The sequence below is a fragment of the Pomacea canaliculata genome, linkage group LG3, assembly GCF_003073045.1.
Source record: "Pomacea canaliculata isolate SZHN2017 linkage group LG3, ASM307304v1, whole genome shotgun sequence".
NCBI classification, from domain to species: domain Eukaryota; kingdom Metazoa; phylum Mollusca; class Gastropoda; order Architaenioglossa; family Ampullariidae; genus Pomacea; species Pomacea canaliculata.
The window spans coordinates 28,036,268-28,054,080 of NC_037592.1; the positions used below are offsets into that span (position 1 = coordinate 28,036,268).

The window sequence follows — 17,813 nt, forward strand, 5'->3', positions numbered from 1 at the left end:
AAGCAGCAGCATGCAGGGTCAGATTAGCTTTGAAGGTTTAATCGATAACCTGAGATTTATTGATTAATAAAACAAATTACTCTTCCTCTCCATCCTCCATCTCATATCCTCTCCTCTTTTCGAGCATCTGACGCCGAGAAGTATCCATTAGGCCTACGATACTTTGGTCACAAGCTTTCAGATAAAACAAGATCAGGCGACAACAACGACTTTCTCGAATATTCATCGATTTGTGTTCGGATGATGAAAGTTTTGTTATTATTCTCTCTGTCATAAACCTGTTTATTTTTTTAATTCTCTTTTATTTGCTGGAAATGTGTTTACGTCCCGCAGAGCACTTGTTTTGATGCAAGGTCGTCACTTCTGCGGGAGGAAATGAAAAACAGGTTAATTCCCTTTATGATAACTTGCCGGCTACTTTTTTCTCTTGTTCTCTGTCTCTCCCTTTCCAGTCATCTGAATGATAAAGCTGGGAAATATCTTCCATGAAGTTCCTTTTTTTTTTCTTTTGTTTAGGCGATGGTCTTTTTCGCGTTGGACACTATCACAAAAGTTATGTAAATCCCCAAATGAAGGCAGCGCCCTGTAGTAAAAAAAGAAAAGAAAAAAGAAAGGATGCGGAAACAAACGATTAGGTAGCGGAAGTAATCCAGTCCAGGTAAAGACCAGGTCGCAGTAAACCGGTCACGCACCACTGCACTTAGTCGTCTGCACGTGCAATAACTTGTGCAGGGGATGTGGGTAGAGACAGAAATTTAGAATGCATGGTTGGCGGCAAAGAAAATGGATATCAATGAGGTGAATGGGGAAGCTGAAAGGGTTTTCGTTCATGGGTGTCTTATCGATCATGCATGGCTTCAGGAGATGAAATGACAAACTGTATGGACACAAACGTCTACTAAATATTTTGTTGTTGATAAGCTGGCAGAGTTTATATGCACAATCCGCGAGAGGACAACAGTGGCATAAATGCGGTGTTTGGAAATAGTCAAACGACGATAACGCCGATGACTGATGTTGCCCAGGGTTAGTCCCTTCATCTCATCTTGATGCGGTGTGAAGTGAGACCACGATCGTAACCTTGATCGCTCGATGTATAAAGAGAGATCACAACTATAATATTGGCCGCTCGGCGAAATAAAGTGTTGATTTGTGTCCGACCGGCTCCTGAATGACTTTCACTCCTCTCGGGGAGTACGATCTGTAGTGCAGTCGCTTCAGCTGGGTGTAGAGACTTAGCATGTCGATACAAAGCTTCTGAAATCTGAGTGATTATTTGACTGATAGGTGTAAAAACCCAGCTCAAGCGACTGCCCCCGGCTCCTGATCTTCAAGTTAACTCATGCTTCAGTGGTTGTTGCTCTTTAACTTGTCTCTGTAGTAAACTGGTGCAACGGTGAGCACCGGTCACCATTACAGTGAAGATTGGCTGTCCTGGGTTCAGATCTCATCTCGGACGAAAATAAGGTACTTAACTGTGGCGGACAAAGAATAAGGGATTGTTCTGACAGCCCCAGACCTCAACTATAAACTGATGTTTTTTTAATTAGATGATGCCAATTTTAGTTACTTGTCTATAGAAATCTTATTAGTTACAATCTACTAGTGTGCACCTACAAACGGCTGTCATCCTACACTATCTGAAAGAAGAAGGTGGCTAACCGATGTTGAACAGAGAGATCTGCTTTTAATGATGAGAGTGTGAAGGAGAAACATTGGCAAGAAGGGGACAGAAAAAATATCTTTCTTTTTTTTCAAGCATGCTTTATTTCTGTTTAATTCCTAAAAAGAATTCCGAAGCCATAATACTAAACGCATGAGATTCTATTCAAAAATAATAGAGACAAGTTCTTTTATAATTCTCCGTGTATTTTCCACAGATCTGTGTTTCTTGCCCCCTACCATCGGTCTTCTTTTTTAAAGAAGTATAAAACAACAGTTGAATTACATTTGTTATTGAATTACATACTTTTCAGTGAGCCTTACAGCCCCCGTAGAATCTGCTTCTGTCGCTTCTTCCTAATCTTACGTGCCTTTCATCTTTTTCTTATTTTTTAATTCTAAATTTTATACAAGAAGATTTTTCCTTTATCTTGCCATCATTTATAAAAGATGACTGTCTTTCGGGTTATTATCGCGTTGGTAACCTGACAGACCTCCAGCTCCGTTAACTGAGGTTTTGAGGAAGCTGTCAAACTTTATAAACAGGTGACCATGGGGAGGTCCTTTCTTCTTATATTCCCTCTGGTTTCTTTAAAACATTGGTACTGGTAAAACGCTTTACATTCGTGTTCTGTTAACTTCTTGTATCTAATTTTCATATACAAGTGGCTATCGACTTGTCTTTTATAAGGCTATCGGTTACCTGCAACAGCCATCTTAAGCACAATTTTTTTTTTCAGTTTGTATTGGCATACATTGTTAATCTAGCCTAAACTGTAACTATATTATTGTCTTGAATACCGCTCTTAATAGCAACTTCGCAGTCTGGACTCCTAGCAACCAAGGTGTAGTCGTGGGTAAGGACGAGTCGCCTTTATTGAATTTCTGTATAGAAACCTATACCTGTCTTTGATTTTTGACTTGATTGTGTGCTCTTTTGATTGTCTGATATGCTAATTAATTTTTTTTTATTCTTCTTCTTTTAATTGATTGATTAATTTATTTCTCTTTTTATTTTTCTTCCTCCTTCTTTCTACGCCTTCCTTTTCTTCTCTCCCTTCTTCTTTTTTATCTTCTCAAGCTCGAAAAGACATGAGCATCTTTTGTCAGCTGCACGTGACAGAAGCAAAGCCCATTGCATCATTTTTTTAAACTGCAGAGCTGTTTCTGGTTTTCCAATTTTTATACGTGTTGTTGTCTGTGGTTTCTTGTCTGGACAATCTACCTCTACCCTTTCACAACTTTTTTCCAGTTTATTTTTATTGACTTTACATGCCTCCTTTCTTCCTATCGAGGCTGGTACTCCACTGGTCCAATATTTCAAATAGGTTTTCTTCATCACGTTTTTTGCCATTTACAAAAAGTTTAGAAAATTTTTTTTTAAATTCTTAGCCAACTTTGTATTATTTAAGCATCGTAATCTCAACATGCTAACCTTTATCCTTTTTATCTTTACATCTCATGGTTAAAATAACTTGCGATCGTCGATATGAAATTAAACTAGGGTTACCTCTCCAAATCGGAAGTAATTTTCTCATGTTATTAAAAAAAATCAAGCCCAGACCTAGAATCCCCACATATACAGGCTGGAACTGTAGCAGTATTCTAGAGGTAAAGCCACCTCTGGAGCATTCAGATATTTTAGGCCTCTAGCGATTACCCTCTAGACTGCATTTGAAAGAGATAATTAATGATATTCAATGGTATACTATCAAGTAAAGGGTCGTTAATTTTGTTGTACAGATGGATGAATGCATTGTATGTGAGAGAGAAAGAAGAATGAGCAGATAGTGTGTATGTAAATGGACTTTGTGGCAAATAAAAACCTTATGCAGATAATGAGCTGTTGTGGTGATGGTAGATAAGAAATTGTGTACGGGTGTAAAGACCTGAGGACTTCTATACTACCTGGTTCAGAAGTGCAAGGCCAGTTAAACGATTCTCTAATGAGGAATAAAATGACTACACTGTTCACAGCGGTTAAAGAGAAGAGTGCGCACATACATAAATAGCTAAAATTCTACACTAGAGGAACAAGTTCCAATGCTCACAGTTCCCATTGGTCAATAGATGCTGAGTTCCAAATCAATATCATACAAGCAGAGGTGAGCATTCACCACGAAATAAAAAGTAATCAGCTGGCATGGCAACAGAAACCCTAGTGTCCGAACAAAGCGAAGACAGGAAACCCATGAAAACCAGTAAACAAGCAGGAAAATCATCCCTGACATGTTTGGACATGGTGATCCTATAATTGTTGTTCTCTGTCTCCGTACATCCCTAACCCCTTCCCATAACTGTTATTTTACAAGGAGCGGGCACTTTGTCTTCGGAATCATCGCTTCCAGCGCCGACCACTGTGAACATTGCTGATGACCTTTAAGCTGGATATGCAATTCGATTTTTACTGCTTCTTGTCCTTTTTTGTGCTTTTTTTATAGTAATTTGATTTTTTTCTGTAACACTATTCTTCTAAGAAAAGTCTTCATCGATGTGGGTAAAACTGCGAAGTATTTTGTTCACAACCTTCATCGACTGGTCCATTCTGTTGTTCATATTCATAGTTTTGGCTACACATGTAAGAATATTTCTGGGGTTGTGAGGACAGGAAGCTGTCTGTCGATGTTAGGAAAACTTTCTCTGCAGTTAATTCTCCAGGACCTGAATAGGTGGTAACTTGGCACAAAATGTCTACCTCACATCCCTCCAGTTACTTTCCGGTGCTTCTCCTCTTGAATGTCCCACTAGATAGTGCTGGCCCCGCCATCGTTTGCCCAATGTACCGTCCTCCGACTTCATATTATCTGGGCACAATGGCGCTCTTGAGGAGGGCTAAGGACCCTCCGTGCCTAGACAATCAGGCTCCTCTCTAAGTTCGGACTGACAAAAGCCGCCACACACTAGTGGCCATAGTACTGAGGGAAAAAAACTGACCGAAACGGACGCAAGTAGCTTTGTAATCAGATTTACCCAAGCACGGACAGTAATGGAGAATGTTTGTAAGACGAAGTTAATGTTTTTTTCTATCGACAGTTCGACCTAGAAAACGGCACCTAAGTCACTTGAGATGAAAAAAAAATGAAAAAGGAGATCTCGATGAAACCTGTGCTGGGTGGGGAGGGGGGTAGGGGGTCTCAATAACTTGAGCGATGACAACGATGGTGAGAACTAATACAGAATGGTACACCAATACAATGGGAAGATTTTGCATGCTCACGTAAAATTGTGCTCTCTTTGTAAACGCCACAACCATGTACGTATAAAATATATGGTTGTTAACCTCCGTGCGCACGGAACTGTGTAGGATCTTTAATAAGAAAAAAATGTAATAAGAGCTTCAGTCTGTTACAAGTTATAGGGCTTTTGCCCACAACACGTTTTAAAGTGGGAAGAATGTCATTGTTATTACTATCATTATTATTATCATCTTCATTATTCACTTTAATCACATTGATACTTTTGCAGGGGTTGTGGTAAGGTGGGCACACAAAGAAAAATTTATGAACGACTGAACATCTTGTGCATGGTGCTATGATCAGCTGACTTACCTTCCGGGATGGAATTTTGTAATATAACAACAACAACAACAACAACAACAACAGTGAAGAAGCCTCAGCCATATTTAGCCTTGTGGTCTGAGAAGGACATTAGAAACTAAAATAGACAACATGTGAACAAAGTATCGACTTTTTCTCCTACATTTATAAAAGTTTTGTGCTATAATTGAACTCGTGTCTCGTGACATGTGCTGGAAATAGACTTCTACGGCATGATAATATCAGCTATCAGGACCCTATGGCTTAATTCACTGGTTGTTGTAAGATATGAAAGACTATTGGAATTTGGCCAGCATGGTTAGCAGGAGGTATAACAGAAGGAACTTTTCAAGAAACATTTCTATGCAATCCCGTATTGGCAGCTGTTTGTTTGCGAGGAAACAAATAAAAAGCTCTTTCATCTTGGAGCGTATATCTGACGTCACTTGACGATGCTTGACGTCATAGAATGACGTGGGCTATGACGTGTTTTATCTCATTCTCAAGATATGTGCGCCATTGTTGAGCGTTGATGCTTCGTTGCCAGCAAGGGGTGGCCTAAATCGAGTGGAAATGTGTATTCACAATTATTTTAGACCTTGCCATTCACAGTTGTCTACAAACCGAAAGTTCATGTCGCCCCAAGAAAGACGCTTGCGACCTTGGTAAGCTATTTGCATATCTTAACACAGACGATATAACCTAGAGCGTGTGTCTGTTCTCTGAGATTATTTTTCCGATTTCTCTGTCTTGTTTGTGTTTACAGCCATTGCACAACCCTGTCGCCTAAAAATAAATTGAATCCTATGCTAGAACTACTTCCGGTGTAGCGTAGTGCCCTATTCATATACCAAATACATCTGAACTGTAGCTAGAGCAAATGCAATAGTAAGTTTGGTTATTAATAATAATAATAATAATAATAATAATAATAATAATAATAATAATGTACAAAATTTGTAAAGCGCATACTCACACTCCGAAGTACCATGCTCATAGCGCTTAGAAACAATAATGAACCATTAACAGAATTACGAGGGACAGGAAAACGAATAAATAACATCCAAACTACAAAAGAATCAACAACCATACTAAACGAAGAATAAAATCAAATACAGAAAACACAAAGAGGGACCAAAAACCAAGAGCTGGAATTAACATGATATTGCAAAAAGAAGGGAGTGAAAAAGGACTAGAATTATGGGAAAGGTGTCTTCATGCTAAAATCGTGAAAATTGTGAAACACTCAGTTCTGTGTCCACCTTTTCGTCGGTGTGCAACATCAACCTGATTTTGCAGGCAATGCCTAGAGATGTGGCGGCATACATTTGCTCCCTTTTGCTCTCGCTAGCCTTCTGCGCCGGTCTTTCTAAGCAGCAGCAGCAGCCGCAAGCTCCGCTACTCAGCGCCAACTCCAGTTCAGCTGTAGACAAGTCGAGAGTGAATCAAACAAGTGAGTACAAGGGGCGTGACGGTCGAGGGTGTTTCAAGTTCAGGCTGCCAATAAAGCCGCAGTCTTTTCTAAATGATTGATTGATTAAAGTAGATGCAAATCATTATGTAAAAACTAATACTCCTAATCAGTATGTGGTCCCAGTTCTCCTAATGATTAATCTTAACGTACCCATGTAGAATCCTGATGTTGACCAAAGGGGAAGCTCACTGAGTTTCAATATCCACAAGAGAAGTGGACAATAATTTAAAGAAATGTGATGACTTCAGAGAAGTTCCCTTAGTAAAGGATGATCCCCGAGGATAGAATGACAAAGACAAGCTTAAGAAAATCATCAAAACAACACCGAAGGTTTATGAGATTAGGAGAAAATTGACCGGTAGTGTTATCAAAAGTTGATCGACAAAGCAGCGACAGCTCAACAAGGACTCACTCAAACTAGATGATAAACAGGTGCAAACGAAATAAAAGTTTAGATACCTGGAACCTTGATTTGAGTTGTCAGTATTCCCAGTAGAGAAGACACCTAATCGATGTCCAGGAGCCACTTTTTGCCATGATGAGTGAACCACAGTACCCTACATTGTGCTGACGTAAAGATTGTCCATTAAAGAAATTTTGGAGTGTTTTTATTGTCTGATTGGACAAAATAGTAACACTCTTGACAACAGCAGACATGATTGTACATGTTATGAATGTATGCAGGACATAACCACAAATGAAGGTCACGAAAGAATTGTCACTCGTGCAAAGCTGTGTATACGATACGTGATTCATGTCTGGAGCCAGCGCACTAATACCCGAGTTTCAAAACAGACTTCCACCAATTAAATCAACAGCTGACCGGGTACCTCGCGAGAGAGAAAGAGAGTGCGCCATTTAGACCAGGCCCTCACGAACACCAGACCCTTAGAAAAGTGCGATTTCACGACGAAAGGGTAACAAAGTTCAAAATCTGAGACAGATTTATCTTACAAGTTGCAACATGGCGGCTAGTGGGCTTTCAGCAGAGCCAGTCAATACGTTAGTTTGGATCAGAGTGTGGCTAGACAGCTGAACGTGTCACATTTGTTAAAATCTCCCATTTTCTTGTATGTCCAGCAGCAGCAACCCCGGTGGTGCAAGGTCCTGCTAAGGTGCAGGTGGGCTCAGCAGCAATCGTTACGTGCAGCGTCAATGTGTCCATGGAACTCCATGAGGACTACCACGTCAGGTGGGACACCACGTCCCTCAAGACTTCTATTTTTGAGGTTAGCGTGCTCACCAACCTGGGGACTTAATCTTGATTAGTCGGTAATACGAGAAACAGATTGCTGTATATTTATAGTTTCTCGTCTTTGGGATTCGTATTTCCTATTTATCTCTCTATAGATCTATTCATCTACCCCCAGCAGCGGCAATGTAGTTGGTCGTTTGGGAGAATGTGCATGGTGTGTGTGTGTGTGTTTGCCCCCTTCCCCTATCTCTCTTGTTGTAATTCATTTGTTTAAAGTGGAAATTTTACTTCAGGAAAAGTAACAAAACCAAAACATACCTCACCTTTAAATAAGCAGAAACCAGACCACATAATTTAAACGCTAAAAATCGCTTTCTATTGGCAAATATATTATTCTTATACTAGCCTGGTAAGATGTCTCTGCATATGAGTACAACTTTGTCTAAATCCGCGATAGTTAAAAGCAGAAAAAATTATGACAAAATTACAAATGTTGATTTATCATAATTAATTAACAGTGAAGTTAATCAGCAAGAGCCCCCATTAAGATTATGTTATTCTTCCTGAGACACGGCTGGTTTCTTTTTTTTCAACTAGTACGCGTTGCCATCATTGACATATATTGGATGCTAATGACTAACATGCATTTCACAACCTAGGATGAGGTTGTCAATGGTTGTCCTCCGTTTCTTATCTAGGCAAATAGCACCAGGACTGCCACTGGCTACCTCCTGGTTCTAACGATTCATAGTGCAGCTGTGGGAGACCTTTTCGACAAACCTGTACTCCTCTGTATCAACGAAGGTCCATTAGACAAGGTGAACGCTTCTTGGACGCCACAAGCAATAGGTATCATCTTGATTAAGGAGAATTAACAAACTATCTGTACTCGAGTAGAACAGAAAAACAAATACCTGTCAATGTTCAATGTAGTAATATAGGGCCACATTACAGCTCGCACCACATGTACCGAAAATGAAATTTCCTCACCGGTAGACAATGCAGTTGTGTCAAAAATTGTTTTTGATGTTTATTTATAAATCTTTATCTATTTTCTTCAAATTTTTTCCTCCTCGTCTTGTTTTTATTTCTTCCTCCTCTCTGTAACAGTTTCACTCGGCTTCATTCTCGCATTTTTTCCCCTTCTCTTTCTTTCCCTCTCTTCTACCTCATATTTCTCTCTCCTCAGCAATCGTCGTTGAATAATCAATCAATCCCCATTGTGCTTACGAGATGAATGAAGTGAGCATTGTGTATATTTGACCTGAGTATATAGGTCTACAGTCCCGAAAAAGAAAACGATGATGATGAAATTTACTATTCCAGCTAAGCTAAAGACGATGAAGCACTTTCCGTACATCCTTCTTTACATACTTTAAAGTTTAAAAACCTTAGCATTTTTATTTGTCTGGCATTGTACTTATTTACAAGGAACAAAGCTACTTATAAAAAAGTGTGTAGTTTTCTTTAAAATGCTGAAAGGCTTTAGATTATATTTTTTTTGTATAGTTATATACTTTATACTTTTTTATACTTTTATATGCTTTTTTGGATCATGTAATTTAAATCTTTTGCACCACCGCAGTCTAAATGGTTTTGAAGTCTTTGGTTGTGTTATGATATGTTATTTCATTTTGTAGTTGTTTACACTCATAAGGCCCTTCTTCTTTCTCGTTCAATAATTCTCATTATGCCACCTTACTTGTACAAGAAGATGGCCTAGTCAATCAAAATAAGTATTTGTTGTAATGTTTTTATTCTCTCTATCGCTCCTTCGTTCTCCTAAGATTTTGGATGCATTTGTTTCATTCGTTCACCTTCTTACATCGTCCCAGCACCTCCTCAGATGCCTGTCATCGCTGGACCAAAGAGTCTACAGAAGAACACCAACATCACTGCCGCTTGCAGCACCAGAGGCGCGCTGGGAATGAAACCGGATGTGACGTGGTTAGATGTTGGTAACAACAACGTGACTGCATATGAAACAAGTGGTGTGCTGACAAATGTGACGATAGAGAAGATACCTTACTGGAACGTTACAGCCTTTCTGCAACCAGCCCTCGACGGTGTCGTGGGCAATAAAACATATGTGTGTCAGGTGACTCACTCGGAGACAGAATCCGTCTTCAAAAAAGAGTACACGTTTGAGGTTAGGGACGACGTGTCGAATGGGACGAGTTCGGGGGATGTGTCAAATGGGACGGCAGACACGAAGAACTCGGGTAAACCTCTTGCAGTTATAATAGGTTTCTCTGTCTCTCTTTCTGTGTGTGTGTGTTTTGATATCTGTAGGTGTGTAGATATATGTGGTATACGTATCGTGATGCAGCTCTGATGATGAAGGTTGTGGACCAGTAAATTCTCTGCTTCTTGACCAGTAGATCGTCAAACATTTTAACGATGATTAACTGACTACTAGCATTCATTCATTTATTTATTTTAGTGCACACTGACCGTCAAGGGTATTGTTACAGTTACCTGCACTTTTATCTTAGTCAGAATGTGTACTTTGAATGCATTGTGTTTAATATTTGAACTTAGGAAATTTTCTTTGATAGGTCTTTATTTTGATTTAGCACTTGGAAAGCTCAGGGTGGAATAAAGATAATATCATCTTAATTTTTTTTATTTTATCGTCATAGACTGTAAGCCATAAATAATTATGGATGCAACCTTTTCGGCTTTAGTTGCTAAGACGCACTATTTATGTTGTGTTTAGTAAACGTGACGTTAATGTGCGATTGTATAGGTCTTTGCTTTTGCTTTGTTTTTCTTAATTTAATTTTGTTTCCTTTAAAATCTTTCACTATCACGCATGTTTACTTGTTCATTCTATTGTTTCTGTAGGCGTGAGTTTATTTGTTCCCCCCCCTCCTCCATCATTTTAAAAAGTCAAGTATTTGTAACTTCCCTTAACTTCTCATATCTGTACGTTCCACACCTTACAAGGCAGAATAGCATGGCTCTTTAGCTTTTCTGATTTTGTTTGGGGTTTTCAATTATTATGTGGCAGTCGTTTGCACTATCTTCTATGATGCGATGGTGTACTGTAAACCATGCTCTCGCAACTCCCGTTTCTTTTCAATACGAACGTCGAAGATTTGTCAGTTACAAAATGTTTTTTTCCAAATATAGATATTTTCGTTATCCCTATCACATTTACTATACAATTTTACACTTTTCGAAAGCAGAAATAAAGCTGTAATGATTCAGTAACGCGGGCTCGTACAATAAGTTACCCTTGCTAAAAATTATAGCAAAGCCTCCAAACGTTAGACCCAACTTCTCGAATCATTAGTCAGGCTGTAAGTGCACCTGAAGGTGTATGGAAAGAATAAGGCTCCAGGATGGAGAAAGTATGGTTTACAGTCAAACATCGTATCTTTGCAGGTCGGGGTGAGGGTGCTAGAGAATTTACCGAGGGCTTATCTTGGTTACTTCGCCGCGTAAAGCGGACACCCGGCAGTGAAGATGACCCCACGGATGACAATAACGATTTGTCTTCGCATGCCAACGAGACTTTTAGTGAGCCCCTCCAGTTGATCTAGATACGTTCACTTTACTGAATAAACTTTTCTGAGAAAATACTCCCCTTATTTTTCTTTAGGTTCCCCCCCCCACTTTTAATTTTCTGATTTTATTAACGAAGTTAACACGCAGTGTGGTGTATAAAGTTCTCTTTTCTTCAAATACGGAATACACTAAATACGTTGTATAATTTTTTTTTTTAAAAAGAACGATTCAAACGTATTTTTCTCTGAATTAGACCAATTGCTTATCTAATTTAAGTGCCCTTTCCATCGACCGGGAGTCTGTCTTGTTTCTGATGTCGATGGGTTGGGATCTGGCAGGTTTCTTTTTCTTACTTTTGATTTTATGTTTCTGTTGATGTGTGAATGTCTTATGACGAAGTAACAGACTCTATAGTAGATAATGCTGGTGGTGTTGATTGTGATGATCAGCTACGATTTTGGTCCTTTTAGTCCTTTAGTCCTTTAATTTATAACTGTTACGCGCTTTGCAAACGATTAACTCTTACGAAGACCTTTTTTGTTCCAAATTTTTTTCAGTTTTTCTTTGTTTTTATTCTGTTATCCCTTTGTTGTTTGATTTACACACTTCTTTGTAAACGCTTTCAGATGGCATGAAGGAAGTGGACAATATCACCAATGACGTGGAAATCCCATTTTTGAAACCAGAAAAGCTGAAGAATGATTTGGGCTCTCCAACGTCCAAGAGGTCCTTCCAACCCAACAGTCTAGTTGTTTGGTCGCCGGATAAGTACCAGGGAACAAAACATGTCTACACGATCATAGGCGTTGTGTTTCTCTCAACTCTGGTCATCCTCGGAGTGGTTACTTACCTACGGCGCAACAACGCCAACTGCTACTGCTGCTGACTTCTCTGTTTTGGTGGTTCGGTTCTCACTCACCAGGCCACTGGACGTCATACGGTCTTTACAGTGGACGTTTCCTTGTCCACACCCAGGTCACTCTGCAAACGTTTGTGCCACTCAGCGATCGTTGTCAAAGCTGATGAGTGCGTTGTGCGAATTTGACCTTGTTTCTCTCTATAGACTGCGCCTGGACTTTACAAACTTCATCAAATGTGATGTGAAGAGACTCAGATGTATTCTTAGGACCTTGTTCACTCCGATATGTATGTATATGTTTTTATTTTGTTTAAACAATAGCTTGAGGAAACATAGAGGTATGTACAAATTGTTTTTCTGTACATCTAAGAATTTCCAAGAAAGTGCAGCAAAGCGAAATATTGGACATAGCAGTTGCCTCAAGGAAATTTTCCTCAACCATGAGAAAATGACGTTTGATTACTTGCTTTCTTCCTCCTAGCTGTTCTTATCTTGGTTATTATTACTAGTAGCAGAAGTATTACTAGTATTATTATTGTTTAGAAGTAATGAATTACCAAAGCTTATACAACCTTTATGTTGTAATTTTTATAATATTGTTACGTATTCCGTTCATTGGTAAGCCTGTATATAGTTCATACACTAAGCATTGAAGTTAATAGTCTATTACTTTATTTAATTTCATAAGCACACTCTTTGCTTAGTGCTTTACACGGAATTTTTGTATACTTATTCACTCGTCTTGTGTAATTCCTTTTGCATAAAATTATTTTAGGCTGATATAAGCGTTTTATTTTATGTTTTATCAAATATTGACGCCTTTTGCAGATTTTCTATATCTGGTTTTCTTTCTTTGTGTTATATCTGGAATTTCGCTTTGTTTGTGTTTCTTTTTCTTTTTTCTTTTCTTTGTTTTGTTTTTTTGTTTGGGTTTTTATTTTTATTTATTTTTTTTATTTATTTTTTTTTTTTGTTGTTGCTACCTTGTTCGTCTTTTTTTCCTTGGTCTCATAACAATGCTATAGTGGTTTTTATTTCTTTAGCGATTTCATCTGCAACATAGCGAGGTCATCGTCACTAAACTGCGAGAAATTTAACTAACCCCAAAATAGCCAAGGCATTTGGGGACCTGAAATCTTTAAACTCATTGGCATTTTACGAGGCAAAACTAATGTAACACTGAAAATATTTTCTTTCTTTAGAAGGATGCGAGCTCTAATGTCAGTGACTTGAAAAGATAAGCCTCATGCATGTGATGGCGGGTTATTCTTCTAACAAGTCAGATTTTGAGCGTGCTCACCCTCGTGAGCCCACTTACGCACAACAGGTACGCACGCACGCACGCACATACAATGGGAGCAAAGAGGGGAATTCCCCTCAATTTCTTGTTAATCAAAGCCGCTAGTCATTACTTCACCTCACGAAGACAACGCTACATCACTGGGTGTATAAACATGAGTATATTAGGTACGACAAAACAGCTTAAAACTTCTGGGGAGACATTCATTTCTAAAACCTGACTCTATTCTCTATTCTAACTCTATTCTCTGGTAAATATTTAACCACTTCTGTTTTCTTTTATTTCCTATTTACAGCTCATGCACTTGATTGGTTCTTTTGACAATGGGGTTATTTACCCTATTCACATAGCTCAGAAAGTAATTCATTGTTTAGTCCTAGGTATTTATTTTTCTAATCTTATTCTTTTTAACTATGTACCGGTAGATTTTTTTTTTTTTTTGCTTGTAGTATTGTTTTTAAGGAAGATCTGACACTTATAATTTTATGTAATTTGCGTTGTATCTTGCAACCCCAGCAAGATGTGTGGGATATTGCTGCCTAATAAAAGTGTCAGTTTTCAGCAAATACGGTATTTAGAACCAGCTTTTAGTGACATTCTTTTAATTTGAGACAGAAAAAGAGGCAGAATAAATGTTATTGTTTACTAAAAAATATATTGCTATAAAGTGAATCTGCAAGGAAAGCTTCATTTTTGTTCTTGATTGTTTTCTTCGTGTTTGATTTGTTTGTGTTTGAATGTGTGTGAATTGCTTCATGCTGACTTTCAAAACTGTTTGCATGTTTTTGCATGTATGTTGAGAAAACGAGACTTGGGCGTGCACGCACACACGTTTGTGTATACCTATACATACTCTCTCTCTCACACACACACACACAGAGTAAGAGAGAGAATACACTGGCTCTCCTCCTGTTCTTTTACCTTGTCTGTATTTTCTCTTAATATTAGAGAAACAAACACAACAGAAAGAAAGAACAAAATAGTGAAGGAAAGAAGGAAAGAAAAAGAAGATATATATAAAGAAGGAAAACTAGAAGGACTGCAACTAATCTAAACGTCATCTACCATTTTGAGAGCTAGCGTGTATGAACAAAAGCTGGATTGAAAATGGTATTTTTACATTGTTCACTTGTGTGTAAAAGAAATTTAACGAATTTAAACAAAGGTATATTTTGATTTCTAATTATATACACACATTATAAAATTATCGTTGAGAAATAGCTGGAGCTGGAGGTAAATTTGTCGCCCTAAATACTGTCGATCGGAGGTACCAGTCGTAGGGGAGACACGATGAAGTGCAGCAGCGGTCTTCCTCCCGCCAGAGAAAGTCCTCTAGTGAGCATCTGTCCCCTCCTTCACGCTCGTCATCCAGCTTTTCTTCTGTTTGTCACGGCGCTGACCCCATTCAAACATCTAAACTTTCTTCTAGACACTGATTTGGTAGTAATATCTGATTTTTCTACATGTATTCCATACGTTAGTGGAAAGGGTTTTGCACAATGTGATAACAATGTAGACATCTGTATTCATAGCATGTGCTTCTTATAAAGAAGGGATTTAAAAAAAGGAGCAATCTCTTGACCTTTAGATGCCCCTTCCCAAGTTCTCATTAAAATTGTATCTGGAACTCGATGCTCAGCAGGCCTTTTATCGATGTATTTACCTCCACTCACTCATGTTGGGTTAAGGACGTCTGGAACCACGTGGTGTCGATTGGTTGTACTAAAGCCCAACGTCGATGACGTGATGAATGCAAACGATGAGCACTCTCCTTGAGACATCACTGCAACATCACTTGTATCGTTTTCCAAGGAACTGCCAAAAGCGATGACTTGCGTACCTTATGAGATATTCGAATGTTCTGCTCCCAACTTGTTGATTAATTTAACTTTTTTTTTAAAGTATTAACAAACAATAAAATAATTACCAAAAAAAAATAGTATAATAAGTGCTGTAAGCAAGATATCCTTGATACTCTGTAAAAGAATTCACTTGTCTTTCCTTGATTGGTTTGATTGTGTGTTCATCGTAGACAGCAGCCCGTACGGCCATGATTGCGGTCATAGAGATGAAGGCTTCGTACTGTGGCTGCTGGATGTGACAGTAAAATGGTCGTGCAAATAGGTCCTGAGTGCAATCAGAGACATGACGTGGCAAATGTGGAGAGGAGCTTGGTGTTATCATACTGACACCCTTATCTGATTTTTTTCCAATTATTATTTTCGATAAATTTTTTCCCCTCGTTCTTCGGGGTTTTTGAAGTATCTTTAAAAAAAAACCCACACATTTCAACCTATAATTATCAAGTACCTAGTGGTCAGAGGTAGACAAAACCTTGCTAAACCTTGTTAAAGAAAACAATAAATTTAAACCTGTTCTTATTCTTTCCAAAAAGTGACAGACAAGGATTTCACGAACATATCCCAGAGAGACTCACGCCTTTATTAAGGCTGACAACAAATGGTTTTATGATCGAGACTTTAAACCACTTTCCAGTCGAAGAAGGAAAATAAGGTGAAGTGCGAGAGAAAGGATTTATTTCTTGGGCGTGAGAGGACCAAAGGTCATCAAGATCAGCTTGTGCTTAGCCCGTCACTAGGAAGCGAGTAAAGGAGGGAAACACTTGTAACACTGTATTTATGTAGATTTGCCTACCTACCTGCAACTCTCCTCAAGCACCGCCAACAAGTAGCAGCCATTCTGCAGGTGTTCGTCCGCTGATAAGTACTTCCTCTCCTTCAATTGCAACTACTCCTTGCCTCTCCTGTTCTTGGCGGCCTCAGGTCCTTGCCACTCCTTCTTGTTTGGATTGCTGTGTTTATTCCTGTAACCGTAGTGTGTCCACGACTGTTAGAGACTGTGAGAGTGGTCGAGAGCATATCACATTTAGTTGTTTAGTTATCTACTTATTTAAAATAGTCTTTTATACTTCTTTGTTTCTACTTATTTGAGTCAATGTTTATGACGTCACAGCTATTCCTTCTATATTATCTATTTTAACTTCTTTTTTCCATTCTCTATTCCACCGTGCATCTAATTATGAAGCTTGCATTTTAATAATATTAATATTTGGTTTACTTGAAATATGTATTTGTTTATTAAACATTTGTTATCAATGCAACTTTTCAGATTCGCATTTCCTCCCATCTATCCATCCGTTTGAACATGTATATGCAAAATACGTATATATTTTCTGGTCATTTCCTTGAAGCACTGCGGTATGAAATCTCTTTCTTGTCACTACAACTGAAGTTATTGTTACAACGATATGTAAGAGCAGAAAAATCTATACAGAAAGCAACCGAGGGTTTACAATCTTTCAAGAACCCGCCGTGAGATCAGACGGCATTAAAGTTAACACCTTCGACTAAGCTGACGTGTTTGCAGTGCATGACGAATCTTAAGACCTGTTGACTTTTTTTATCCTCACTTCGTGAAGAACTCCTAACACCTACAGCTCCAGGTGCGAATCAATTGCCCCACCTGGGTGACTCTGGTATATGTAGATATATATCTGAGTGAAGAGGGAGGCGTTAACAAGTAGCAAATATTGCGATCTCAAGAACATAAACCAGAATGGAAAGACTGTTTGGTCCACGTGAAGAACATTGCTGAGGTGTTGGACTTTCTAATGGTGTGTTCGACGAGACGCTGGGATAAAGTTTTGACGGGACAGTAATGACACTGAAAAGGTAGATGATGGCATTTCTTACACTCTTTTGGAAGTAAGTGGGGTGTTTCTCAGCACAGCTTGGTGAAAATATTTACGGAGATGTGAATGCTGCTTGAGGTACTCGCAACTGGAAGTGAAATGTCGATCCTAACAACGAAAACGAAAGTTTTATCGTGCAGCGCTGTCACTCATCATCTACCTGTAACGGAGCGAAACACTCAAAACAGGTACAGTAGAACTTTAAAGATTTATCAGAACAAAACAGGAAATCATACGCAAGCTTGATTAAACAGAACACAAAGCTAAAATTAGTGCATATTTAGTTACAAATTTTGTTTACTTTGTTTTTAAAAAACACACAAGGATTGACCTAAATTTTAACTACTGACGTCACTAACGGTTTCACACAATGCGAAAGCTCGTTGCCCTGTTAACGAGGGTGCTTTTGAGGCAGTGCTTGAAAAAACTGTAATGTTCAAAGGCTTTTCTCGCGACGGGAACAGACTTTATCTGGTCATAATCTGAGAAATAATATCTTGTTAAAGTAAACTCAAACTACTCCTTTAAAAATATTTTGCTTTCGCGCTGGCCTTAAAGTAGT

General features: G+C 38.6%; 1 protein-coding gene across 3 annotated transcripts; it reads left to right on the forward strand.

Moving 5' to 3' along the window:
* Positions 1-5,613: 5,613 nt before the first annotated feature.
* Positions 5,614-13,150, forward strand: LOC112560774. Of its 3 annotated transcripts, none has more exons than XM_025232834.1 (7): positions 5,614-5,863; positions 6,498-6,651; positions 7,756-7,901; positions 8,566-8,716; positions 9,703-10,089; positions 11,258-11,392; positions 12,007-13,150. In XM_025232834.1, the coding sequence occupies exons 2-7, from the start codon at positions 6,501-6,503 to the stop codon at positions 12,264-12,266; spliced, it is 1,230 nt and encodes a 409-aa protein (XP_025088619.1). In that variant the 5' UTR covers positions 5,614-5,863; positions 6,498-6,500; the 3' UTR covers positions 12,267-13,150. The 3 variants fall into 3 exon arrangements, with proteins under 3 accessions (XP_025088619.1, XP_025088618.1, XP_025088620.1); XM_025232833.1 differs by having other exon boundaries at positions 5,615-5,863; positions 7,753-7,901; positions 12,007-13,149; XM_025232835.1 differs by lacking the exon at positions 11,258-11,392 and having other exon boundaries at positions 5,664-5,863; positions 7,753-7,901; positions 12,007-13,142.
* The last annotated feature ends 4,663 nt before the right edge of the window (positions 13,151-17,813 follow it).

Bases quoted from the DNA above. Each gene is read 5' to 3' on its own strand.
- LOC112560774 (XM_025232833.1), top strand. From the start codon at position 6,501: ATGCCTAGAGATGTGGCGGCATACATTTGCTCCCTTTTGCTCTCGCTA. The intron at 6,652-7,752 runs GTGAGTACAAGG...TTGTATGTCCAG, and splicing joins GTCGAGAGTGAATCAAACAA to CAGCAGCAACCCCGGTGGTG. The intron at 10,090-11,257 runs GTAAACCTCTTG...GTATCTTTGCAG, and splicing joins GGCAGACACGAAGAACTCGG to GTCGGGGTGAGGGTGCTAGA.